Source organism: Lepisosteus platostomus, chromosome 22 (genome assembly GCF_059453375.1).
Source record: "Lepisosteus platostomus isolate fLepPlt1 chromosome 22, fLepPlt1.hap1, whole genome shotgun sequence".
In the NCBI taxonomy this organism is placed as follows: domain Eukaryota; kingdom Metazoa; phylum Chordata; class Actinopteri; order Semionotiformes; family Lepisosteidae; genus Lepisosteus; species Lepisosteus platostomus.
This window is the reverse complement of record NC_142632.1, coordinates 13,980,423-14,005,839: the sequence shown is the minus strand read 5'-3', so window position 1 is coordinate 14,005,839 and position 25,417 is coordinate 13,980,423. Positions and strand designations below refer to the sequence as shown.

General features: G+C 43.4%; 1 protein-coding gene across 4 annotated transcripts in view; it reads right to left on the bottom strand.

Annotated features, from left to right (window-relative positions):
* Nucleotides 1–25,417, bottom strand: part of abr (ABR activator of RhoGEF and GTPase) — a 156,416-nt gene that overhangs the window by 60,069 nt on the left and 70,930 nt on the right. For all 4 annotated transcript variants that reach the window (XM_088616396.1, XM_088616395.1, XM_088616397.1 and 1 more), the window contains exons 4-10: nucleotides 25,100–25,285; nucleotides 19,352–19,459; nucleotides 18,377–18,437; nucleotides 10,832–10,884; nucleotides 9,556–9,696; nucleotides 7,916–8,037; nucleotides 1,633–1,801 (exon numbers count right to left, since the gene is read on the bottom strand). In XM_088616396.1, coding sequence (XP_088472522.1) covers nucleotides 1,633–1,801; nucleotides 7,916–8,037; nucleotides 9,556–9,696; nucleotides 10,832–10,884; nucleotides 18,377–18,437; nucleotides 19,352–19,459; nucleotides 25,100–25,285 — 840 coding nt within the window. The remainder of the gene's footprint in view (nucleotides 1–1,632; nucleotides 1,802–7,915; nucleotides 8,038–9,555; nucleotides 9,697–10,831; nucleotides 10,885–18,376; nucleotides 18,438–19,351; nucleotides 19,460–25,099; nucleotides 25,286–25,417) is intronic.

The following is a 25,417-nucleotide window of genomic DNA, read 5'->3' as shown; positions in this document are numbered from 1 at the left end:
CCAGCTCCACATCCAGCTGTTCACAGTGCTGGGGCTCACAGTGTTTCACATGATTGCCCTGAACCAGCATGGAGTCCCACATGAGCACTCTGAATCTGTTCTACACGCACAGGAGATGAAAACCCCAACAGGAAAACGTTTCCTGCCATTTCAATGAAGCAGAATGTGCTCTTTTCTCCCAAAAATCCATTAGTGCCAAAATTGAAATAAAGAACTACTGTATAAATGCCACTTTAATTACCACTTTGTGAAACTAAAATGGAGAGGTTATTTCTGATGTTTTCACAGGCTATGTGCAATGGAGAAAAAAATGTTATTAAAATGCAAAGACTTGTACAAGATTGTTTACACTTTAGACTTTAATATCACATTTTATGTCATTTTCTAGTTAGTTCAATCTGTCATGTTAGTGCAGATCCTCAGCAAAATTCTTTCACCCTTCCTCCACTTCTCTTTTGAACCTCACTTGGGAACTGCAAACTAGAGACATCATTTCAGGCTGCAGATTTTCTATGAAGCTCTGAATGTGGAGTTCTACAGCTTAAGCTCACTGTAAGGGCTTTCGTCTAGAATTAATCTTTCCTCCATACAGCACAAAACAAATTCCTCTGATACACCAGCTAGAAGCTGTGGATTTATTTGGGAAATTGCCGAGTCAGAAATTAACTTCAGGATGAGTTTCAAAGGTATTTTGCTCTCAATCAGTACAGCTACTTCCAAAGGCTTGTAGAAATCTCACTGAATCAGAAATAACGTGGTTGGACAGCCAGGCCTGCCTAGTCTAGTGAACCCTTTCAAGATAGCAAATTTGTATTAAATTGGTACAAAATCAATTGAACCACAGGTAGGAAATCTAAAACAGTTCTTTTTGCACAATGCCCCATAGCAAAAGAGAAAAATAATTGGTTTCTGTCCAGTTAAAAAGACAGTCAGAGAAAACCTAAACGTGTGAAATATTCAGTTCTTCTACAGAATTCAGGACTCAATGTTCTTCCTGCTTTAAGAAATGGACGTTGCTGGCTGTGCTGTTGTTTCTAACTGCATCTCCGTAAAAAGATCATTATCAGAAACTGTGTTTTTATTTAGACTGCGCTGGCATTAATCAATGCAGACACTTCCCGTTTTCCATGCGTGTGTCACCCCGAAGTGGAAAAGACAAACGTTCCAATTCCAACACAATCACCATAACAGGAAAAGTCCCAAAACTGGAGCCCAGAAATAACAATGGCTACAATAACAACAAGGACATGCGGAATATGGGCTGAGAGAAATGATAAATCAGAACAAGCCAGGTTTACGAAGCGGGGCAGTTATCTGAAGTGCTTTAGGTAAGTCGTGTGTACGGGACGTTTCTGGGACAGGTCCTGGTACGCCAGCTTTCACACAAGCTCAAAAGGTCAGCGGCTTCCTGAAGCAAAGGGCAGGACAACCTGAGCCAAGCCGGTCTGACCAGGGTCCCGCCACACCAGGGCCGATCTGGAGAGTGGCGGGTTCAAGTGCCGGCCACCCCAAACACTAGAGGGCCGAGGTGGGTAATGCAACAGGCAGGCGGATGAAATTCCATGTTCTGGGAGGACCATGCTGTACGTGGAACCTACAGTAGGTGGACCTGGGCCCTTTTCTGCACCATACCTTCTCTTTCTGTATGTCGCTCTTGATGACCGAGATCTTCATCTTCATCTCCTCGATCTCCTCCTCCGACATAGTGTGGACATGCGGGCAGACGTCGGTGTCGTCCAGCGTCTGGAAGGCGAGGTCGGCCAAAGGAATGTACCACTTGCAGTCATACTGCTGGTGTTTTCTGGAAGTGAAAGAAATGGCGCAGTGAGCCGCCTGGAAACAGTGCGTGGGCTGGCCCCTATAGAACAGAGAGTGGATTTCTTTCGTAACGTCTCGACTGACAGTGCCCACTTCCCTTTTAACACTGCCAAATCATTAAATAACGTAAGATTTACTGTGAGACCTAGAGTTTTTTTTCCCCGTAGCTTCTTCCCAAATGGCCTGATCGCTACCAACTCCAGCAGCTAGTTCTGCAGCCAAGCGTTGAATTCACCCAAGCAGAGACTCCCAGCTCTCTCCCAGGACTCTTTCACTGCATGGGACATAAACCCTACCCATTACAAGACATGTCACATTAACCTTGAGCAGATCAGTACAAGGGTCTCTTACAGTACAAAACTGCTGCTTCACTCCAATAATGTTTTCTACTTTGTTTTCCCTATTAAAATGTATTAGGCTTAGAAGAAAATGTATTATAGCTAAATGAGACATGCAATTCTAACTACTTCAATTCTGGTTTGGGAACATTTTAATAAGATATCTGGATTTCCATGGAGAATGAAGCAGATGTGCATATACTGTAGGGGAACATGTTGGCATACTGAGCCACACCACAGAGGTTTATGCAACAGGAAATAGCTTTGCAGATTATTCATAGGGACTGTCACTACCTCATGTACAGTACCAAAAATACCTTTCCAAGGCACAGAAAATATTCATCACCCATCCTACTCAATTTTCTAAAACCGTCAGCAAAATGCAAGCCTGACAGCCAGAGGCTTTGACACTGAAAACGTACGTGTCTTGCTTTCACACACACAGATAAGATGCCAGTACAGCTGATAAAGTAGATGCCAAGAAAACTGAAAACACGTGCCTCTTGTGGAGGATCTCAGTATACTGCATGGTAAGGAGTAACAGGGAAAAAGAACAGGCCAAATTGGCAAGTGCACTCATTGGGCTTTGCATTTGGAAAACAAAAATTTGTTGAAAATGCTGAACACTGAAGCCAGGTGTTTCTTGGTTCTTAAATTGCACCCATGGGGCTCTCTAAACAGGTGCTTTCCCTGTTGTAGAAAAACGAGCCGCCAGTGATTAAGTGACTTAATGCCCCATGTCAACACAGAAGAGTACTGAAGCCCCTGATATTTTACAACTGTGCTTCCTGCCATTCTCTTAGAAGGGCATGAACTTTTAAGAACATAAAAAGGGTTAGAAACAAGAAGAGAACATTTAGCTCATTCAGTTGCTAGTAGCTAATTGGTGGGGAAGATCTCATCCAGCGGTTTGCTGAAAGAAGCCAAGGTATCAGCTTTAACAACACAGCTGGGTTGATTGTTCCACACTCCCACAACCTTTTGTGTCAAAACAATGCCTTCCTGTTCAGGTAAGTCCTGTTTTTAAAAGCATCTCTCCTTAGTTTCCCCTTGTGCCCTTTTCTTTGTGTTTCAGGGTAGGCCCTGAAGAGCTCGTCTGGGTTGACCTAAAGGGAAAAATCTGCTACAATACAAAAGTCAAACAAAAACAGAAGCTACTCCAAACTGCGGTTCTGAATGTATCAGGCCAATCTATAACTGTAGGCATTAAACACGCTATGCCACACGGCTAATGTCAAAAATCAGTTCTCTCATTATAGCTTCCTGATTCAGGAGAGATGACTTCTTCTCAAACTACACATGTGCTGATCTCTTCCCTAACACTGCAGTGTCACACTAAAAGACCTGTGTCATAAAATAAAAGCACTTATTGGATGCAAGTCACTATTCTGCACTATTCACGAGTCCTCCATCCTCAATTTTGTGCAGCATAGCTACTTTTGATCAAGGGTGTAGATGCAGAGAAAAACTGTGTTTAATAGGTAAGACAAAAATACAAATTTTATATATAATAAATATATGTACTGTATGTAAAATGTTGTAGCTACTTCAGATTACACTTTGTTCAATACGATCATTACTATGAAATAACCAAGTGAATGCAGTAGCTATATCCTGAGGGCGGCACTGTGGGGCAGTGGTCTGCAGTGGCAGTGGGCTGCTATCTGTGTGGAGTTTGAATGTTTTCCCCAGGTTTGGTTCAGTTTCCTCTAGGAGCTCCAGGTTCCTGCCATTGTCCAAAGACGTACTGGTAGGTGAAATGGCTTCTGGGGAAACTGGCCCTGGCGTGAGTGCGTACAGGACGTGTCTGTGTCTGCCCAGCTATGGACTCCCACAGGTGTCCAATCTAGGCTGTGTCCTACCTCGCCAGGACAGGCTCCGGCTTTATTGGATGATTGGATAGATGGATAGCTAGGGATCTAGGGAGAAGGGATAGCTACTGTATATCCCTTCACAACTCTGCATTACAGGAAAATGACCTCACATTTGCAAGTACGTCTCTGAGTCATAATATGAGGAGCATGAGCTCGTTCCCACTGTGTCTTTCAGTGTCCCTAACGAGGCTGTCCCGTTCTTTGCACAATCAAAAGCCTCACAAACAACACAATTGTAATGAGAGCTTCACAGTGGTTCCCCCCCCCCACTCTTTCTCATTGGCTTTGATAAAGATTTCCCCGACCATTTTAATTCCCTGTCATAATTAGGGCCGAGGTGGAAAATATATCTAGCACTTTCTCATTTTGAAAAATAAAATTAAGATTCAAATTTGTAGATATTATAGATCCTGTCCTGTTAGCCTTGCAACTCAGAGGGGATTAGTGAGCATCCCCCATTACAGTATGTATCGGCTTTCTGACACAGCCAAGCCAGTCGGAGGAAGACCCATTATGAATAAAAACGGGAATATTTTATGGCCTTTTACAAGACAGTAGGCATATATTGTTTGTGAAAGCCTCTCATTTTATTGGCATTGAAAAGCTAAAAGACGCAACAGCCTCTCTTTATCACCATCTTCTGTCCCCACAAAAACCCTAAGATTGCTCTTGGCTGCAGTGAAATAAAAACATTCTGTCCTGTTGCTAAAAGACAGGGCTCCATTAATAATCCCTCCATTAATAATCCCGATATTGATTTTACGGCAGTGAATTCATGCTGTAGAAATCATTTACTCTTAGAAGGGTTTAGAATCCCCTTATTTCTTCCAAAATATTTCACACGTGGCTGCCTTAAAGAAATAATTCTTCCGCCTCCCATCTGGGAGAAAGTGTAATACTCTTGTATTAGAACAGGGTATTTAGAATACAGGAGGCAAACAGAATATCTGCACTGGCTAAACACAGATAACGTGTGTGTTTTATGCTTGCGTCTTATTTGGTGAAGTGCAATAATCCTCAATCTCAAAGCACAATACTTATAAAGGAACTCTCTAAGGGGAGCAAATGCATTCCAGACCTTGGTATCTTTTAATCACGTAGTTCACTGTGACAAAAACAGGCTGGAGTCGAGCAAAACTGACGGCAAAGATGTATCACGGTACCGTGGAGTGCTGGAATTCCTCAAGAATCCCAGCTGTCCATTAGAAACAAATTAGCGCGCAGCTATAAACAGGCCGTCAGGCAGCATTGGGTTACTTTTTAATCACTCTGATTCCACTCTTTCGGGAAAGAGGGAGAGCTTGGCTGAGCTGATTCTTTAATATGTTCCCCGCTGACAGACTTTCTTTTAACTCGCGCTGCCTAGAGGCATCGTCTTCCTTTCGCACCACAGTAATGAGCTGCCTCCCCTTCTCGTTTTTTTAAAAGCCTTCACAGTCAGATCACCCCCAGATTGCTGCCGGCACATAGTCAGATGCCGTCGCTGTGAATATCACTTCTCTTTCACCTGCGATTCTTCTAATTAGCTGGTACAATTGCAGCTTACCACAAAGCCTGTTTACTGGAACAGCTGTTCTATTAATAACACAGGCCTAGCAAAATAATTTCATGGCACGTGTTAACTCCTCGGCACAGTATTCTGATCACAAACTCTGAAGACCCTCAGACATTTCAGTCCCGTGATAATCCTTCCCCACATTTGTATCTTTGAGGGGGAATTCTGACTAAGACACATTCAGTCAAAATCCTGGAGACGGGAGCGTTGCACAGAACACAATCGGAATTGTTGTTCCAAAGCACAGAATTCCTAGAAAGAAGCAAATCAGGATAACATACTGTACAATTACACTATACAGTACAACATACAATTTCTTCACTGCTACTTTTTTTACATGATCTTTTTTGTATTTTCTTGTTACACTTGATGCTAAAACAAAACCAAGGGGGATACTTCACTGAGGGTCGACAGATTTCAGATCTGCGGGCATTTATATAGTCCAGTGCATCATATGAAATACACAGCTTTTCTGATTCAACAGTACAATTTAAATGAGACACTCTGGCATGCTGTTCTTGGGATCCATAAAGCCCCAATGCAAAGGGAGTCTTATTAGTTTCCCTGCAACTCTCGTTGATCATTTCACACTTCATTTACTTTATTTCACCTCAGTGACACCAAATCGTTACCACCTCTTTATGATCTTGTTAATCACAGCTCAGGGTGTTTAAAGTTTTTTGGTCAGAGAGCTCGACTGAGCCAGATACTGAAGCATCACATAACAGGGAATCTTTACTTTACGCAAAAGTCTGGAGGTTTTTTTTATATACACCTGTGCCCTGTGTGCAGTGATGTCCACAGTACAAGAATGAACTGGAGAGCAAGGTAGTAAATAAAGTAGCGTTTTGCTGGACTGGTGTCTACTGTCAGCTGTGGTGTGTAGGTTTCTAATGTTTACAGTACATAGAGGAATGGGGACCACTGTCTCAGAGTAAGACCGAATGATAAGAAGGAAGAAACAAACCGATCATCAAGACATAACAAAAAAATCTTGCAAGTCCCAGAGAACGTCAGTATTATCAGAAAGAGAGGACAAGAGTGGAAACTGCACTATTTTATACAAAGGATTTTGAATACCTGCCTAGCTACTTCAAAAGCTGCTGAAACCATGTTCTCATAATGTAATTGCTTCTCCAGGGAATGCAAAGATTTGCAAAGTAATGTTTCTGTTTTCCTTACACCAAATATACCTTTACATAATCTACTCTTGATGCAGTTCTGTCACCAGATTTTGCCTTCTGGATAAAAGGGAATTTTGTATTTAATAATAATTTCTTACACTTATACAGCACTTTTCTGGACACTCCACTCAAAGCACTTTACAGGTAATGGGGATCCCCTCCACCACCACCAGTGTGCAGCATCCACCTGGATGATGCGACGGCAGCCATAGTGCACCAGAACACTCACCACACACCAGCTATTAGTGGGGAGGAGAGCAGAGTGATGAAGCCAATTCATAGATGGGGATTGTTAGGAGGCCATGATTGGTAAGGACCAATAGGAAATTAGGCCAGAACGGTGAGGTTACACCCCTACTCTTTTCGAGAAATGCCCTGGGATTTTTAATGACCACAGAGAGTCAGGACCTAAGTTTTACGTCTCAACCCAAGGACAGCGCCTTTTTGTTTTTCACAGTATAGTATCCTCATCATCACTATACTGGGGCATTAGGACCCACATGGACTGCAGGGTGAGTGCCCCCTGCTGGCCCCACTAACACCTCTTCCAGCAGCAACCTTAGTTTTTCCCAGGACTCCCATCCAGGTACTGGCCAGGCTCACACCTGCTGAGCTTCAGTGATTTGCCAGTTGTGAGTTGCAGGGCGATATGGCCGCTGGTATTTAAAGTATGTACCCAGACTGTAGAACTACCAGCACAGAGATCGTTGAACTTTATTCTTGTCTAAAAGCGTTTAGCTCCCCCTTTTTATCAGAGTCATTTTAAAATATGTAAAGGTTTATAAAACAGCTACTTTCCTTACCCTACTTTTCTTTGTTTACTTGTAAAGTGCTGATGAGCCGCTCAGTTATAACTGTAACAGTGTTGTTAAAATCTGCACGACCATTAAAATACTGCAAGCCTACATAATCAATAGATGGTTCACATGATCTCTGACATACTCTTGTTTCCTCAGCCTTCCCTTTATTTCCCTTTTCCAACTTTACAGTTACTTGGGAGTGGAAGTGAAGTGTCTCTCATCTAGACAAAGGGCAGCAGGCTCACAAACATGTCCCATCAAAAGATCGGGGGGGAAAGTTAAAAGCCCTAATGTTGTTCAACAGTCCCAAAACAGAAAACGCGTGCCCTGAGCCGGAGGAACGTACCCCACCGCCATCTTCTTCGTCTTGGCGCAGAGGAGGAGGTCTGTGAAGAGGAAGACGTGACGGAGCTTCCTGGTCCCCTCGGACACCTCCACCAGGAAGCCATCTTTCACCAGCTGGCGCGCCTGCAAGGGAAGGCCACAGTCACCAGGCCGCCCCCGACAGCCCTGCGGGGAGCTGGCCGTCTGCTCCTCTCGCCACGCGCCGCGCCGCGCGGCCCCCCCGTCCCCCAGCTGCGGAGACCCACCGCCGGCGTCGAGAGCCCTTGCTCCGCTCCCAGAGCCGAGCACGGAGCACGGAGCGGAGAGAGTGAACCACTGTTTCCGAGCTTCCGAATGACCTGCAGAGCTTCGAGAACAAAAGACACCTACTGTAGCACATCTACGCTCTGTGCTGGGCTCAGTTTCATTCTGTGAATACAGTAAATACTAATAAAGACTGTAAACAGGGACATGCAGTCAGTTCTTAATTACATACTCAAAACCACCCTTCCAGGATGGAGAGGCAGGTCACTGCAGATTGAAGATGATCCCAGAATCTTTAAAGGATAGCTTCTGAAGTCCACAGAAAAAATTCGACATGGTTTTTTTAACCTACAGTATAAACACTCTACGTATACAGTAGAGGTTAAATTCTTGCCTTTTGCTCTCCAACAGGCTTTATGAGTGATGTCTTCCGACTTGAAATTACAACACAGGGAGAAAGCTGCCACCCATGTTGTCACTGCATCATTAAGAGACTGCTCCAGATCAGATTAGGGTACTGAGCCCAACTGGTAAGGAAAAGCAAATTAATGCAAAATAGCATATTGTGATACTAAAATTAATTTTCACGGGCAAGGAGCTGATGATTTAAAAAACCTTAAAGGGCAACACAGAAACCAAAAACAGCACCAGACTGAGTCTATTTCACACCCCAGGACAGGAGAAGTGACAAAAAAAAGAAACACTTAAAATAGTTTATTCTGTTTTGCCATCTGAAAGAAATTAAGTTTTTATCAGGGTTACAGGGAAGTCAAACCCCACACCTGAAGAATGCTCCACAGCAAAAATATTGCGTTTCTTTTATTCTCGTTTCAGCATGGAATAAACCTTAACAAACCCCTAATCTAGCCCACTTTCCCTCTCCTGTGCATAAGAGTCACATCTCTAGAGCTCCAAGAGCTACATAAGAGTATACCTTAAGAAAAATCTAACGTATACCATAAGAACTAGTTGAAAGGTTTTATATTCAAAATTTCAACTCTAGTCACACTACACTGTCACCACAGCACAATTGGTAACGCAAACCAAGAAGAAATAAAAATAATTTCTGTATTTTAATACATAAGGATTAGCTAAGCTTTGCACTTAATCCTTAAGTCTTAAAATCTTTTAAACTTAATTTCACCATGAATTAAGCCCTTAGGAATGGGAATGTAAACACAGCAAATAAACAACTGTAAGTGGTAAGAATGCAAAACCACTTAGATGCTCAGTGAAACATTAAAAGCCACAGAGCTCTGTAGTCACCAAGACTGAACTCTATTAAAATTCTCTGTCGGAACATTTAATTAGATTCAATCGTAAGGACAGAGGTGTCTGTTTGCTTCTGTATTGAAGACAGTGTTCCTTCAAAAGCAGGCAGCTACAGTATGAACTTGCCTCTCCCTTGGGCGTTGTGACCGCTGTCCTCCGGGGGTCGATCTCCTCGTTGATGCTGGAGAGAAAATTCTGGGATATCCGCAGGGCATCCTGCAGCAGGGGGAAGTCGGGGTGATCTTTGGGGGTGTGCTTCAGGAGGTCCTGGAGTTGTTTGGAAGAGATATGAAATGAGAGAATGCTACAAACTTTGTAGTTTAATGAGAAGAAGCAACAGATTACTGAATTCTAAACAGATCCCCCTTTGTTCCTCCTGCAGCTTGACCTGTGTGTGCCCCATCCCACAGTGGAACGCTGGGAGATCAGTTCCCTGATCTGATCCTTTTTGCCTCAGTGGCCCTGATCTTCGCACATTCATCAGCTCCCAGACCCTGCAGAGCAGAGGGGCTTCTGCTGCTGTGCTCCTCTGCTCTGACCAGCTCAGCAAAGTATTAATGTATTAAGGCGCTATTCAAGTAATCTTAAATCACTTAAGAAGAAAAGAACACAACACCCTGTAGATAACAACATAATATAAATTTTAGTTTTACGCCACCTGCCCCCAAAGCTCATAGCTCTCATCTGACTGGCGCACTGTCTAGCAGGCAGACCCTGGCCCCAGTGACAATGAACTTTTACTGGGTAACTCAACCCTTGCCTGTCTCACGGTACGCTGCCTGTGTCGCCCCAGCAAGAGCCACTCTGAGCTGGAGTATATTTATTTTTACAGTATCTGCTTTTGCTTTGCATGTCAGTGACCGTTCCAGGGACAGAACTGTCTTTTGTTGTGCCTCACTCCTGCTGTTTTATGCAAACTCGTAAGAGACTGTTCGGCTTACAGCAGGCAGTTGCGATTTGTAGATTTAGGTATTACTGGGGTACAGGGCTCTAAAGTAGAAGAGAAAGCTCGTGCAAGGGAACAGCGAGGACAGTAAACCACCCTCAGGGTCTCGGTATGACCCTGAAGGCTGGAAATTACGTACCGGGGCCGAAATAAGGGGGTTCTCCTGGCGTTTGCAAAGAGCATTTGTGTGGCCTGACTGATTTGCTTATTTGCAAAGTTCACAAAAGAGACACTGCAGTGTGTTTACCTACAGTATACGGGGCTCTTGGCAATTCTGAAACTGGGAAAACGCAATGAAGCCCGTTTGCCCAGACGTGGAAAACAAGGGCGGCGGCGGCGGCTCTGGCGTGCGGGGGGCTGCGGGGGGATGAATCTGTAAAAGCAGTCACGTCCGAGCCAAGCAGGCCCGCTGCCCCCAGCGGCCTGAGCCAATCAATAAGAGCCGCTTCTACTTACATGCAGGACCAGCGTGCTCCGTGTGACGCGGTCGATGGGCTTGTACAACAGAGCTGCAAAGGACAAGGAAAATATCGATATCAGTGGCGGCCACACTGCCTCCGCAGGTCCAGCTGACAAGCACCGCGCAGACACAGCCTCCGTCTCCTGGGCCCGCGTGGCGCCCTGGGTAACACGGCGCGGGTATTTCCACTCGCACTGCGCTCATGCAAACACAGATCATTACAGAGCACTCGCTCCTCCTGCAGCCAAGAGCACAGAAACAAACTAGAATATTGAAAGAATATACATTATTTAGACAGAGATATATTTTGATACATGAATACATTAAAGACTAGTAAAGATGTCAAAGCATTCGCTTAATATTTAGTAATTAGTCACTGATAAAAGGATACAAATTGTTAAGTAATGAAGTACACAGCTGCTTTCTGACAAGACTATTTACCCAGCGGCTTTGACCATCCTCTGTGTATTCCATTTAAACAGCAATTTTTCAATCCTACTTTCTTCCAGCTGGTAGTGTATCCCCAAATGACGCTTATTTAAAAGAAAATGCAGGTAAGAGCTACACTGACCCAACCCCCTGAATAACTGAAGCTGCACAGCCTCCTCTGTCCCACTTCCCCCCCACACTGAAAAAATTCCCTCCAACATTTAATCCTGCCCTGTGACTGAGCACCTTTTCAAAACACCCCGGGCTCTGAAAGTCCATTACCAAAAACCTCACGAGCACATTTATAATGCAGGTGTATGCCAGTGTTATTAATAAGCCAGCCAGCAGCAAGGTCAATCCATTCCCGAACGCGCGCGGTCCTGACAGCTAAATGACTTTTTTTTTTACTCTTTTGGAATCGGGAATGTGATTGTGTCACGGCTGCGGCCACCATCACAGAAACCGAACCGGGGCGTTTGCTGTGAAATCCACCAGCGAGCAGCGGAGGTGTTAGAAAATGCTGCACGGAGGCCTTTTGGAGGGGTAGCCAAGCAAAGCAAACACACCGGGGAAAGGTAATAATTGTGTCCCTTCCCTGTTCCGAATGAAGAAAAAAAGCAGAGAGGCACTGTTAGCGCAACAGCCCTATCTCTCTGTTGTCTTATCTGTGGATGTCATAGAGAATATCCTGAAAAATGTTAGTTTGCTCTTCATTACCTTTACCTAAGCTATGAAATGTGCTTCTTTCAGCCAGGACAGAGCTACAATCTCTACATATTTTTACTGTGGCAAAATCACATTCATAATAAGAAAAGGGCTACCCAGGAAAATGAAGTCTTAACAGTCATATGCCATTGCACCTCAGGACCAGTTCAGATTTTAAAGACGGCTTTAGCTCTTTTGTGGCAAGGACTGAGATCACAGCTTCAAAGAGTTTGTCTCTACTTCTTTTATTGATTTTAGTCAAATCAATAGTCTCTCTCTAGATAGCCTATCTGCCTCTGACCTGGCAGGCTGGTTACTGAGGTTGCTTTGCCTTCTGTTAAATTATTCTGCTTTGTATTTACTGCAAATTCCAATCAATGCATGTCATATTAAAATTACACAATGCACAAGTGAGGCCTCCTTCAGAAAACTGTACATTTTTAGCCACAAGATGTATATTTTTGTATTTCCAGTCAATGCAGCAGAAGAATAGGAGGCACATCTTCATCTTCATAGTGATTTGACTATATATATACTCTTGGACCCATGCCAAACCCTTGATATAGTATTCATGTGCATAGGGTTGTGGAGCATGGAACAAGCTGAGCACCCATGTGGTTACAGACGACATTGGGTTTCTTCAAGAGAGCCTGGGATCATGCCTACTAACAAACAGGCCAGGTGGGCTGCATGGCCTCAGATAACGTTATCTTATGATCTTGGATAAACTGAACACAGACAGAGCTTCTTCTTCCCAGATTATATTGCCATCCATACTCCCCTAGAAAACGTTCCTATAAACGTCTGAATCCCATGTTTATTAATTCAAGTTGGCTGCCTTATTTCTTTCTGATCAGCTCTTGCTAGGTAATTAATTGGTGATGTTCCAACACAGATGGAAATAACGCCTCCCACATGTATTTCTTCTGCAGTGGTCCAAAAGTTTGCCTTTCGGCTAGGGCACCTGACAAGGGGAGGTTCTGAAACTCTCGTTTTGCTTGATGTTTACAACCTGCAATTTCACACTTACACAGTGCCATTTACTATGACTGGATTCTGCACCAAAAGGTCAGATCAACCTGTTTTACTCTTGCAAAGGTTTTCGTAGACAGAATCAAGGCTTTAGAATACTCGGTATTGAATACATTCGTAGCGTGTTTTCTTCCTCATTTGAGCACCTCAAATCTTGCTATGCTGCCATTATTTTTCTACCGTGCAGCAGGTAGAAAGCTTTTGAATGATTTATACATTTAATTTGGAAAAACCCTTACTTTTCCAGCGGACCTAAATTACAGTGAATCTTTGCAATCTAACCAGACATTCAACAACACAACGCCTATTTTAAGCCGCCTTGGTTCTGAGCCACAAATCTTGGCTCACAAAAGTAAATCAGGAAAACATTCACAATATATTTCAGCCATAGTAGAAGTCACGTTTACTATGCATCAACCAGATATGCAAACATACCAAATGTTTGCTGAGGACGTGTCAAAATAACTCACTCAGAATGTTCTCATGAGCCATGAATTACATGTCCTGTTTAATTGCTCAGCTTGCAACCTACTATTACAGCCTTCTGGTAGAAGGCTACCGACTTCAAAGAGCTGCTTGGCAAGCTGTCAGAATCTTGATTGCATTCCAGGAACAAGAGACCCACGAGTTTGCTCTGCTGGGCTTTGCCACATGCAGGTGAGTAAGGACTATAAATGTTAAGGCACACCTTGCTCTCCGTGGCGCAATACCCAATTTCAATCTCTCTGCTGAACAGTTCACCGCCCACCTGGGCGTTTAGAATCATCTGCAGCGATGCGCGCCCAGGCCGTGTGTAAGTCAAGATGCACGTCACAATGGGGTGACTGTAGGGTTTGGAAACTGTGCGCTGCTGGCCTGTGTAGTACAGGAAAGCGAGCCCAGTGCTAACGTGGCAATGCTGGAGTGGCACTCCCTCCAGCTTGTGTGTGGCGCAGTCGTTTATTCACGTCTGCAGCCCTGGAAACATGTGGCACGGTGACAGGCTTTGTCTTCTCACAGCCCTTCTGAAAGCCAGCTGACAGCCATGCCATCCGAGCAGGCATTCCTCCGCTTCCCTGCGAGCCGCCTGGATCAGCAGCTGCTGTGGTCGGCCGTGCGCGAGCCCCCTTCCGAGTTCCTCCCTCGTACCCTTGTCAACAAAGTGCTTGGCCGCGTAGCTAACCGCGACTCTCCCCCTCCCCCCCGATGAAAGAAAGGCAACATAAATGCCCCCGTGAAGCCTGCGGAGCATTTATTTTTGCAGGAGAAAGTGCCACAAGCATGGCAGCACTGCGCAGAGCAGGGAGCACGGTTCTCGAAAACCCACGGGGACCCCCGGTTTCTCGAGGTCGCCCTACAGCTACACGAAAAGAAGCACCTCATTAGCAATCCCTGTGCGGACCTCCCTCACAATAGCCCGGTCCTCAGGTCGATGACTCCCCATCTGCCTGTGACCTCGGAGGCGCTTATTCAACGGAATTCTTCACGCATCAATCTCAGCAGAGGCCGCCTGAGGATCCGGCTCCAATTTGGCTCCCCGGACTTCAAATCAAAACAACATACAAGAACTCCTGCAAGGAGAGCCCGCGGGGGACCAGACCTGCGTCCAAACAAAATACACAGCCGCGCTCCCACCCGTGCACAGCGCCCTTTCAGAGGAGAACTGGCTCACTTGCATCACATCACTAAAAGCAGTTAAACAAAAACAGCCGTCTGTCTCTCTGAATTGCAGTGTGAAAATGAGCTGCTTCTTCTGTGGTATTCTGTCACAGTTATCCAATTCTTTACTTCTCCTTATTAGCCATTACTGATAGGAGATATGCTATAAATCCAAGCCTTTTGTGTGATGTGCTGTATGTGATCCGGAATATTTGAGCTTGTTCATTTGATACCAATACTCAATTTTCCTAAATGTGTATTCCCAATTTGCTATTGGATTTATCCACCCAGTCGCATAGGCCTATTTGAGGAACACAGGATTTGATGCAAGAACTCCTTTCAAGGGGAGGAGTGGTTTTGAGGTTTTACTTTTGAAAAAATATGAATGAAATAAACGAGTAACGGAAAATAAATTAGCCAAAAAGCGGAAAAGACGTTGCGTAACATGAACTGACTTTTTTGAAAACTTAAAATAGGCGTAAACTGGTTTGACAACAGCTTGTTTAATAAAACAAACAGTCTAGACAGCGCTTAGCAAGTGTATGGTTGGTCACAATTTAAAAAGAATGGGTGCCCCGTGCTGCAGTCCATTAACTGAAGGCAATTAAAGGCGGCAGGTACAGCACACAATAGGTGGAGAAGAGAGCACACCATGCTCATTGTTTTATGCACGTTGATGGACTGCTAGATGCAATTCCAAAACTGCAAGCAATCTGCTGTGATCTGTTCAGTCCATTGTCCATATAGCATGAATCCACACCTAAGACAACTGGATTTCAATGTGTCTAGAGTTCTGAACAGTTTACTCAGATCTCATCTTTGCACACCAGAGGCAGTGACGATACTGTGTCAACCACAAGTGCAGAGCCACATCCTTACTGGTCTTTGCTGAATGGTTACACGTAGAGTCTCCTAGGGTTCGGACCTGAAAATGACCTTTCCTTATTTTTATATTATGTACAGTACTGTAGAAATATTAGTATAAGAAGCAATATAATTTATTTAAACATGCATTTCCCCGTTTATTTAGTCCATGGGCTACTACTGTACATACAGCACTGTTGAAAATACTGTTGAACAGGCTTTTCCATAAATCTGATTTTCTGAGCACAAATACCAAAGCTCTCAACACCTCTAACAGAAGATGAAACAGCACCAACCGACTGCAAAAAGTAATTTTCTGGAATGTGTTCCACGCCTCTAAGGCATGGGTTCGGATCAAACTCTCTCAAACCAACACACGTAACGGGCGTGGCGAGGCCTTTTCTTACTTTACACAGGACGTTGCTACAACTACAGCACAACACATCGGGACTGATGGTGACAAAGATAGGTACTGAAAATGACACCGCAGAAAAGCAGCTCATTTCTCACACACTGCATCACACAGCATTGATGATGTACAGCCCTTTCAGTGACACCTACTGTACATACAAAAGGGCAATCCCCAAAACCATGCATGTTCAAGTGAATTCTGTGTAAACGCTGCGAATGAAAAAAATACATTAATCAATAATGCTTGAAATTTCACATTACAGCTATACAAAACTGCTCCCAGCCACCTCATTAATTAAAACTATTTAAGTATAATTAGCTGTAAACATTTTACCTATATAGTAGCTACTGCATAATGAATACGTTTCTTCCCGGCACTGATTCTCCAAGGTGAAACGATACGAGGACTGTAAAATCAGAAAAGCAAAACGAGCTCTCTTTTATTGGCTAGACGGGCAGAATTACTGTTTCATTCCAGCACAATTGCCAGGCTGTGTGTGAGAACAGCACTTGGGAGCAATGAAACAAGGGCACTGATTTTAACTTCTCAGTTAATGCCTGTAAAATGACTGCTGTCAGCCCACACATGGTTTTTTACTTCAAATCCCAAGCTCACACAATTACAGACTTATTATTGAGACAGAAAAAGATAACCATAGCCATTGCCCTGCAACAGTGAATAACTCATAATTTCCTTTAATTTAAAACTGTTTTCAGTAGACTTGTGTATTTGAACAGAACAAAGCAAGGTTTAAAACAAGACTTTCCTGGGAATTACAGACACTTATCCAGTTTTTAAAGTCTTTTTCCATCCCTGATAAAAAAAAGCATTGTTAAAACACCAGGTTAGTGCGGAAATCGCACTTGATCCAAATAAAATAATTGCGTTCCGCCGAGTGGACCACACAGGAAACCTGTTTCTAAACAAGACACAAAGAAGTTCATTCCACAGAGCAGTTTCAGAGAGCATGAAACCGCGCTCTATGGGGTGACATCAGGGACTGGAGCTGGGTGTTTTGCCGTTAGCTTGGCTGTGCCTGAATCCCAGCTCCATTGTACCGAACTGATCAATACTGCACGATTAATTACAACCTCAGAATTCACACCCTATCTGTTTAAACTCCAGACACCCACAACACATGCACGTCTTAAAAAAAGGGGACAAACCATTAAAAGATTCTATCAGAATGCTGGTTATAACAGCTATAAACACAACCCTTTTTTTAAAATAGGTGTGGGGAGATTCCTAAATAAGAAGGGAAATCTAACTCTTGCAAGGCACTATCCACCCTGATAAAAGCAAGACACCAGCATTATACAGTAACTGTTACTAAATGTATTAACCCGAAAGACAGCTGTTGTTATGCATGACTTGTTCCGCATTTCAATATGTGAATATTAAGTCTACAGGCATGTTGTTCCAGTGAAAAGAACAGATTCCAGACAGGCAGCACAGATATCCACAGACCACAAGTCTGTAATATTGTACATTTTCAGAATATTGATTTTGCCATGAAAGGATTGCATCTCCACTAAGATAAGCACTTGTATATAAATACTGCAAATATGCATTTTGACACTGAATGAGGAGGCAAAGTCACATTCCTTCCTCGGAGGTTTTAAAACGAGCAACCCTTATCCGAAAAGTCTGTGCGCCCACCAGCATTTTAGCACTAAATGCTGTCAAGACATGCTTAAGGACAGCCGCCAGTAACAGATAAGCAAAATGAATTAAATTAAAAATAAACTTATGCCGGCATCTGTCTTGAACTTCAAAAGACAGACACATTCAGCCGCCTTAGCACACAAAGAACATTAAAGAAAGGACACGCGCATCTGTTTTGATTTTTTCCAGCAAAATGCAGGACAACAAAAAAAAAAAGCAGCTTAATGAACAAAATGTACCAACTGCCTGTGAAGATGCAAATGAACAAAGAACGAATTGAACAAATCCGACAAAGGAGCCAGCAGCAAGAACGGGGAGGGAAAAAAAACCTTTAAAATGCAAAAAGAAAAAAAAAACATTTAAATTCTGCTAGTCAATTTTCCTTGACAGAACAAAAAAAAGCAATCAGTGCTTTCTGCAGAGAAAAAGACAAGCATGCTCAGTTACCGTAGGTGCAGTTACAACACAGCCTGAGAATCAGTAGAATTTCCATGTCAATCTTCCCTCCACCTCTACAGCCATTTCTCCCTGCCTACTACTCTCCATAGCCAGTCAGCCAGCGTCTTCACAGGGCTGGAGCAGAGCCACCTCAGCCAGCCGGTTGCATACCCAAGCAGAGGGGTTGGGCAGACCCAGCATCTTAAAGGGGAACCCCCCCCCAATTCAGCAGCGCGCTGTGAGGCGGCTGGTCCGAAGCAGCCTGCCCCGCCACTGCTCCTGCGCCTGCCCCTGCAGGCTGGAAGGGTTCGCGCCCTCAGCGGGGCCCCGGGCCAGCGCAGCGCCGGGGCGAACTCACCTTCCATCGTGACCGTGGTGGTGCAGTCCTTCGAGTCCTTGGGCCCCTTCACTTTGAGGTTCTGCAAGGAGCAAGGGGAATATTCAGCAAAGGCGCAGGAACAGGCACGAAGGAAACGCTGACCTGTTGGCTCAATTCAAAACGATCCACCGCAAGGCATGACAAGCTGTAGCAGACAGGGAGCTTCAGCACCAGGTTTCAGAGGCATTTGTTTTTTTAACAACAGATCACTGCACTTGTGCTGCTTCTTTAAAGGTTTTGCCTTTTCGACAAGGAAACTGCACATGCAACAGAAGCCACAGTGCATGGAGAGGAAAACTACTAAATGCTAAAAAAAAATCACTTAAGAGACAAAACACTGACCAGAGTTTATGGCTGTTCTTTGAAATGACACTTCAGAAAAAAAATATTCTTTTGATTATCTACATTAGGACAATCGCCAATATGTGTACTGATCTTATTGATCTGTATGTTGCCTACTGATCACAGTATCGGTAAGTGCTGTTAGTGCAGTCATTGGAAACAATGGAACAGAAGGATTCATTTCTTAATACAGAACAGTGCCATTACGCTTCAAAAAGCAGTCCTATTAACCCTGTCCTTCCCAAAAAAGTAACCTACTTCCGTGGAATGTTACAGGAAATTGTTTTTTTCGGCACTTTCACACATTGGGGAAAAAAAAGAGAAAAGCTGCAAACAATCACATGTACTGATAATAGAAACAGAAACACAACATCATACAGTATGTAAAGGAAAGAAACCGGCCCCCATTGTAGAGTAGGAAAGGCTTTAAACTAATTTGATGCTAAAGATAAATCAAACTGAATATTAACCAACATATAAAAGGGGAATGGTTAAAAATAAAATGTCATTTTACTTCATGCAGACACTGTGCTGAATTGAACATCAAAACGCACAGTATGCTCAACAATGCCATCATAATCTTGACCCTTGATTTGAATTCTTTCTCCTTACCTCCGAGATCTTCTGAAACTGGATGTTCGCCTGGCTACATTGCCTGGCAGTCTCTACGGCAACTTTGTAGTTATCCACAAATGCTTTGTAAACACCAAGTTGGCTAGCCTGATAAAAAAAAGACAACAATTTTAATAAAACAAGAGGCTGTGAGCACTTCGCTTGAAACAGTTGGAACAGGCATGAAAGGTGGAAGACCACAGTTATTTTAAAGGCTCTTGATCCTAAAGACCTTGGGAGCTACATTAATACAGATGTGTAGAAGTCTGTTTGGGGGGATTTCACCTGAGAATATGAAATTACACAAAGGCAGAAAACACCAGGATGTGTTCTGTGGCTTGCAGCCTGATCCATCTCAGGCTGTGGTGCAGCCTGCCTCTGTAACTCAGAAACAAAACTTGGGCTTGAGTCTCACTGTATGTAAAATACCACAAACGACTGAAAGCCCACTCAATCCTCTGTGCCTATGAACCAAACTTTTGAAGAAGCAACTTCACTGTCTTATCATTCTGTCATTTTCTAAAGGCATTAATCACGGTAAGTGGGAGATTGTCAAAAGGTCAAGAAACTGCTTTGAGGTCCCAGCAGAAATTCAGTAAGTCTTTGTAAAGGTCTGCTTTTGTCCCTGCAATACAATTCTTCCTTCCCATGCATTTGCTAAACAACACAATCGTTTACACTAGGTGTCTTTGTAATTCGGTGCATGCAATTAAAGATGATCTCTGGCCCCCTGACAGACAGATATGCATGTTTAAACACCTTTAGCATGTGTTGCATGCCGACAGTATTAAAAAAAAGGGCTGTGGGAAATGGAGCTAGCCACACACTTGACCTCCAACCCTATATAGTGCTTTGCATGTCAAAAGGTGTTGTCTGGGGCAGCCTGGGGCACCTGCAGGCTCAAAGTGCTGTCATTGAGGGAAGCACCTCTCCCCTGATCAGCTGCACCGCCTGGGAACGATGTGGCAAAAGACCACTAGCAGAAAGGAAGACGCGTCAGAGGAACCTGCCTCCACTTCCTCATTCGCCCCTGTTTGCACTCATGGGGTTTCTAATTTCAGCCAAGATGAGAAAAAAATAAAAAGGCATAACTGGCTATTCCAAATAGGGTGGGTGTCACAAAAGTTACTGGCGGTTCAATATAAAGAAAAAAAGGAAAGCTGCTGTCCTTGAAGATCAGTCCTGTTGCAGGTGTTTGAAGGCATGAACAAGCTGCAAGGGAAGAGCTCAAAGTTCTAGCAGTGCCAGCAATTTTAATGACCCTTCAAACGTACACAGCAGCTCAAATGAAGCTGACCTACTTTAAAAGCCACGTCTCGCTGAAAGGAGAAAACTCTCCTTTGTGTTTTCTAGAAAAATACTTCAGAGGCAAGACAAATTTGGCAACACGGAGTTTCTAGTGTCTTACTGTATTTCAACATCCTGGGTGCATTTTTAACCAAAACGACAGGCCACCCTGACTCATCCCACTCTCCACAGGCAGCTTTGAGCTCGACTGTGTTTGAAGCCAGCCACTCTGACACAGACTGGCATGTGTAGAATAATAATACAGGAAACCTCTGTGAGCACAGTCAACGCTGAGACTGTGTCTTAGACATAAGAGCTAATGAACATGCTGAGAGTGAATCAGGAGATCAGCCCTCAAAACACAGCACCCCAAGGACAAACGGTGTCCAACAACATCTGAATTACCAAGAATTACCAATAACAAATTACAATAATTAACTGGAAACAAAATGACATTATCCAAGGTTAATATTGATTTTCAAGGCTTCTTCTCCTTTCAGCTTTACATCATTAACTCAATCCCTCTCCACCACAGTAAAAGCAAAAGAAGATGACAGACAGAGTTGTTAAAATTTTAACCCTTCCTAAGCCACGGAGAATGGCGTCTCTTTTTGATGCCCTTACTTTGCAAACTTGTTCCCTGGTGTTAAAGAACTAAATCAGGGGTGTCCAGCTCTTGGCCATGGAAAGCCAGTCTTTCTATAATGTCAGCATGGGAAAAGCAGATAAAGTGCTCCGATTAAGCAGGTAAATAGCCGAGCTGGAATAAGAACTTGCAGGCAGCAGTGCTGTCCCAGGGCTGGACATCCTTAGAGCAGCTGTGCCCTTTAGCAATGAGATATGCAGACGCTTCAGGTCTTACAGGAGATCTCGAAGAAGCCAGTGGTACAACGGACAAGTGGCAAAGCCTGACAAGTGGAATGAACTATCACTGAAATAAAGAGCAGCTCAATTCCATCAGCTCCTGACCGCCTTTCTGCAGCAACACACACAGCACCCGAGATCTCTCTGCCCTCATCTACTGTACATCCTTCAATAACTCTTCTTCTGCAGTGTCCTGATGTTCGGAACTCTCAGACTGGTATTGTTACTGCACTTGTTCACTGTAGGCCGGGAATACATACCTACAGGGTGTCTACATTACTTCTCTGTATCCACACTCCTGCTATTTCATTTTGCACTTGCACTTGTTCTTATTTAAATGAATGTACTGTACCTGCACCCTGCACCCTGCACAACCATTTCTTGGACTCATACCTAATGTAATACTTCAATATTTGTGAAGTACTTTTTATTTAAATTAAAATTTATTTTTTCTAAATCTGCATAACGCACAGTTAAAAAGGACAGAATACAAATATGGAGCCTGGCATCCCTCTTCTTCTGGGGTTTCTGACTAATCTCCCTCTCGCTTACACCTCCATGACATCTAGAATGTGCTTTATTTTGAAATTAAAGGAACACTCCTCAGATATAGGGACTAAAAAAGAAAGAACACACTGAAACATTACAGATCCCAGTGCTTCAGTTACAACTCATCCTGAAAACAAACAATTACAAAATTACGGTTTAGTCCTACACCTCAATCTTTAATTTCGGGGGGGAAAGTGAAACATGACAACAGCACAAAATCCTTCAAATCCACAACACCACCTCGACTGCGATGCGTCTCCTGAGAAGCAAGTGTGAAGCTGGCAGCCTTGATTAGAATCAGTGACGTACGCTGTATCCTAGCAACATCTCCGCTCTGATCAAAACTGCATGCTGCCTGAGGAATAAAGGCAAGACCTGTTTTTCTTTTTCACACCAGCAGAAGTGTTTGGGATAACACAAGTGACTTAAGTATTGTACTTTAAACTGTTTCTAGTACACCACGCATGCGTCTCTTAATTACATCATACTGCAGCACAGTCTGCACCTGAAGGACACGCGTCATATCAAATGCACGTAGTCTTTTTTTGCATGATTTCATACCACAAATCCTGCCAATCATGTTTCCTCAACAATTTGCGTCCAAGATGCCTAAACCCATGCTACATGCACACAGGTCACACAGATGCATACTGTCAGGATTTAATAAGCAAAGATTTCTCCCTAAATTCAAACCCTCAATTGAAAATCTTTAGAGAGACATATCTACACATTCATACTGCATAATACTGTATTATACCCTCCTAATTCTTGTTCATTTTTCAGTGCTGTTATACTAAATGTCATCAGCCTTCTGAGCATGGCAACTGGGCATTTTAATTAATTTGTTTAGTTTAGAATGACTCAGTGGCTATAGCTTAAGAAAAGACAAACTAATCTCCCCAGTGTTTTATCCATTTTTATGCCGTGTATTTTAAATGAAACCCCTCTACCCCCCCTCTGCCTCCAACCCCTCTAACCCCCCCCGCTGCACCGCTGCAGATTAGCAGTAAGAACAGGTACAGTTACTGCCAGGCATCTGTATTTCTCATACACCCAGCATCGCGCTGTACAGATGGAGTGGGAACCAACGCCTCTTCTCCAGCCTTTCAAAGAGGCAGCTGAGCCATGGGATGAGGGGAAGCGGAACGGCGCACTGGTGGGGAATTCTGTTTGCTTTCAGGTTGCTCCGGGGCAGGTGGGATGTAATGAAAAATCTAAAATGCTCAAAGATACTTTCGGCAAAAGGCAAAAGAACCTCGATTGCCACCCAAGGTTTGATTCCTTCAGCGTAGCGTGTGTAGCAGAGCAATCCATCAAACTGCACTGCACTTAGACAGCTGTACAAACTACTGGAAAAAGGAATGAGATAAGAGACTGAAAGACTAGAACTGCAGTTTGCCAAAGACACAGCAATACGATATCACGCTTTAGGAGCAGAGAAACAGGACTTTCAAAGAAGCCCTGGATTCACGCAGGATTTAAAACACAAAAACTTCCGTTTGAAGACACATGCTAATCAGATTTCACTGAAAGCAACAAATGACTAATTCAGTATTTTAATTACTGCTGACTGAACCAAAGAAAGCTAAAGAAATAGAAGCACATTTAGGTTCCTATAGAGCCAGAATTAATTTTCGGAGCTGTGTGTAAATCTAGGACATTGTAATAAACTTCCATACACCCACACACAAAATTAAAAAACATTTGCTTTACAGCATCCAACTCTCTAAAAAAAAGGAAATGAGCATAGCTCAGTCTTAACCACCCTGAAAAACCATTGCTATACTTCAAGATGATCCATGCTCTGAAATATTTCATAGCATGTAAACCTCATTTTGTATTGCTTGGAATTTCACTTTTAATTATAAGACAAGCAGGCAAACATAGCTTTGACCACCACCTTTTAATTTTTTAATCTCCGTTGAATTGTGGCACGGCTTGAAATTTTAAGCGCCCACTGTAACGCTACAGGATATATCGCTTCCACGTCTTATGCTCCTACTGTTTGACATTTTTACTAATGAATTTTTAATTAGTAAAATGATTTTTTCCAATAGTGAAACTGTACTAATAAACCGAGGGGATGTCCTTCATTTCTCCTCTCAAAACCCTGCTTCCCTTATGATGAATGCTAAGTGAATTGTGCCCTTTTTTCCTAAAAAAGAACACCGAAAAGAAACCGGTAACATATACATGTCATCTGTGAGCATCTTGAAACCTTGTAATCTGGGAAACGCAGAAGAGCTCGACTGCAGGGAAGATCTTGAGAAATGAAATGCTATGAGGGTGCTCTCATTACCAGCTCTGGAAGGGCTGATCCTCTCCTGCAGGATGCAAGACGCACGGATGTAATTAACTGCGGAAATGAATTTTAGGGGAGATGTGACTCACTTGCACATGAGGGATTTACAGTAGACTGCTCTCTCATTTGGGGAGCAGCGAAAAAGGGGGTTTGGGCAAAACAAGAAAGGGAATTCTCATGGTCCTGAGGAGATCATCCGACAGAGGTTTAACTCCTAAGGATTGACATCTGATACTCGACATCTTCTCCAGAAGCATGCATTACATAAACAATTTACACAAGTTTTAAAAACAACTTAATAAAGCTGAGCTGGTTTAAAAGAAATAAGGTTCTTCAAATGCTCATTAAACAGAGTTATTAAGGACAACTACAGTAAATGTACTGTGAATGACTGAATTTTGTCTTGAACTCAGTTTTCATTCACTGATTGTTACACGTTCCGCTTTGGTCTAAAAGCACAGCACATCTTTGATTTTAAATTATGCTATGAAATAAATAATTTAAATGCACTTAATCATCTTATTTTCACCTGATTCAGACTGCACCAACAAAGGACATATCCACAGAGTCACTGCTTATCTATGTAAGACAACACCAGTGCCAATTTAATGCCAGATCTTGTTGTAAGATGCTCACAAAAACTGATGGTTAAAGAAATTCAAATGCTCCTCCCCACTGCGAAGGGTCGGTGTCTGCTGTCTGCTGTCTGCTGTCGGTGGTGAGGGAGTTCTGTTGGATGGGCTTACCAATTTCTGAAAGAGGTGTCCCACTGTGACCTTGTTGTCCCACTGCTGAATGTTGGGGTACAGTTCGTCATAAAACTCCTTGTGGACCACAAAAATGTCCTGGATTTTGTAAAAAATGGTCTCTATTTGCTGTATTGTCAAGACAGGCTGGGATGTGGTCGCTGTCGCTTTCAGGGGCTTCATGGGCTGTAGGGAAACAAACGGCTGCGTTAGAACAGAACAAGAGCATCGCGATCTATACAAGACATCGGATGTCCAGGACTAATATTTCTGCAAATAAGATAAAAAACAAAGCAATGCCACAAAGGGGAATGCCAC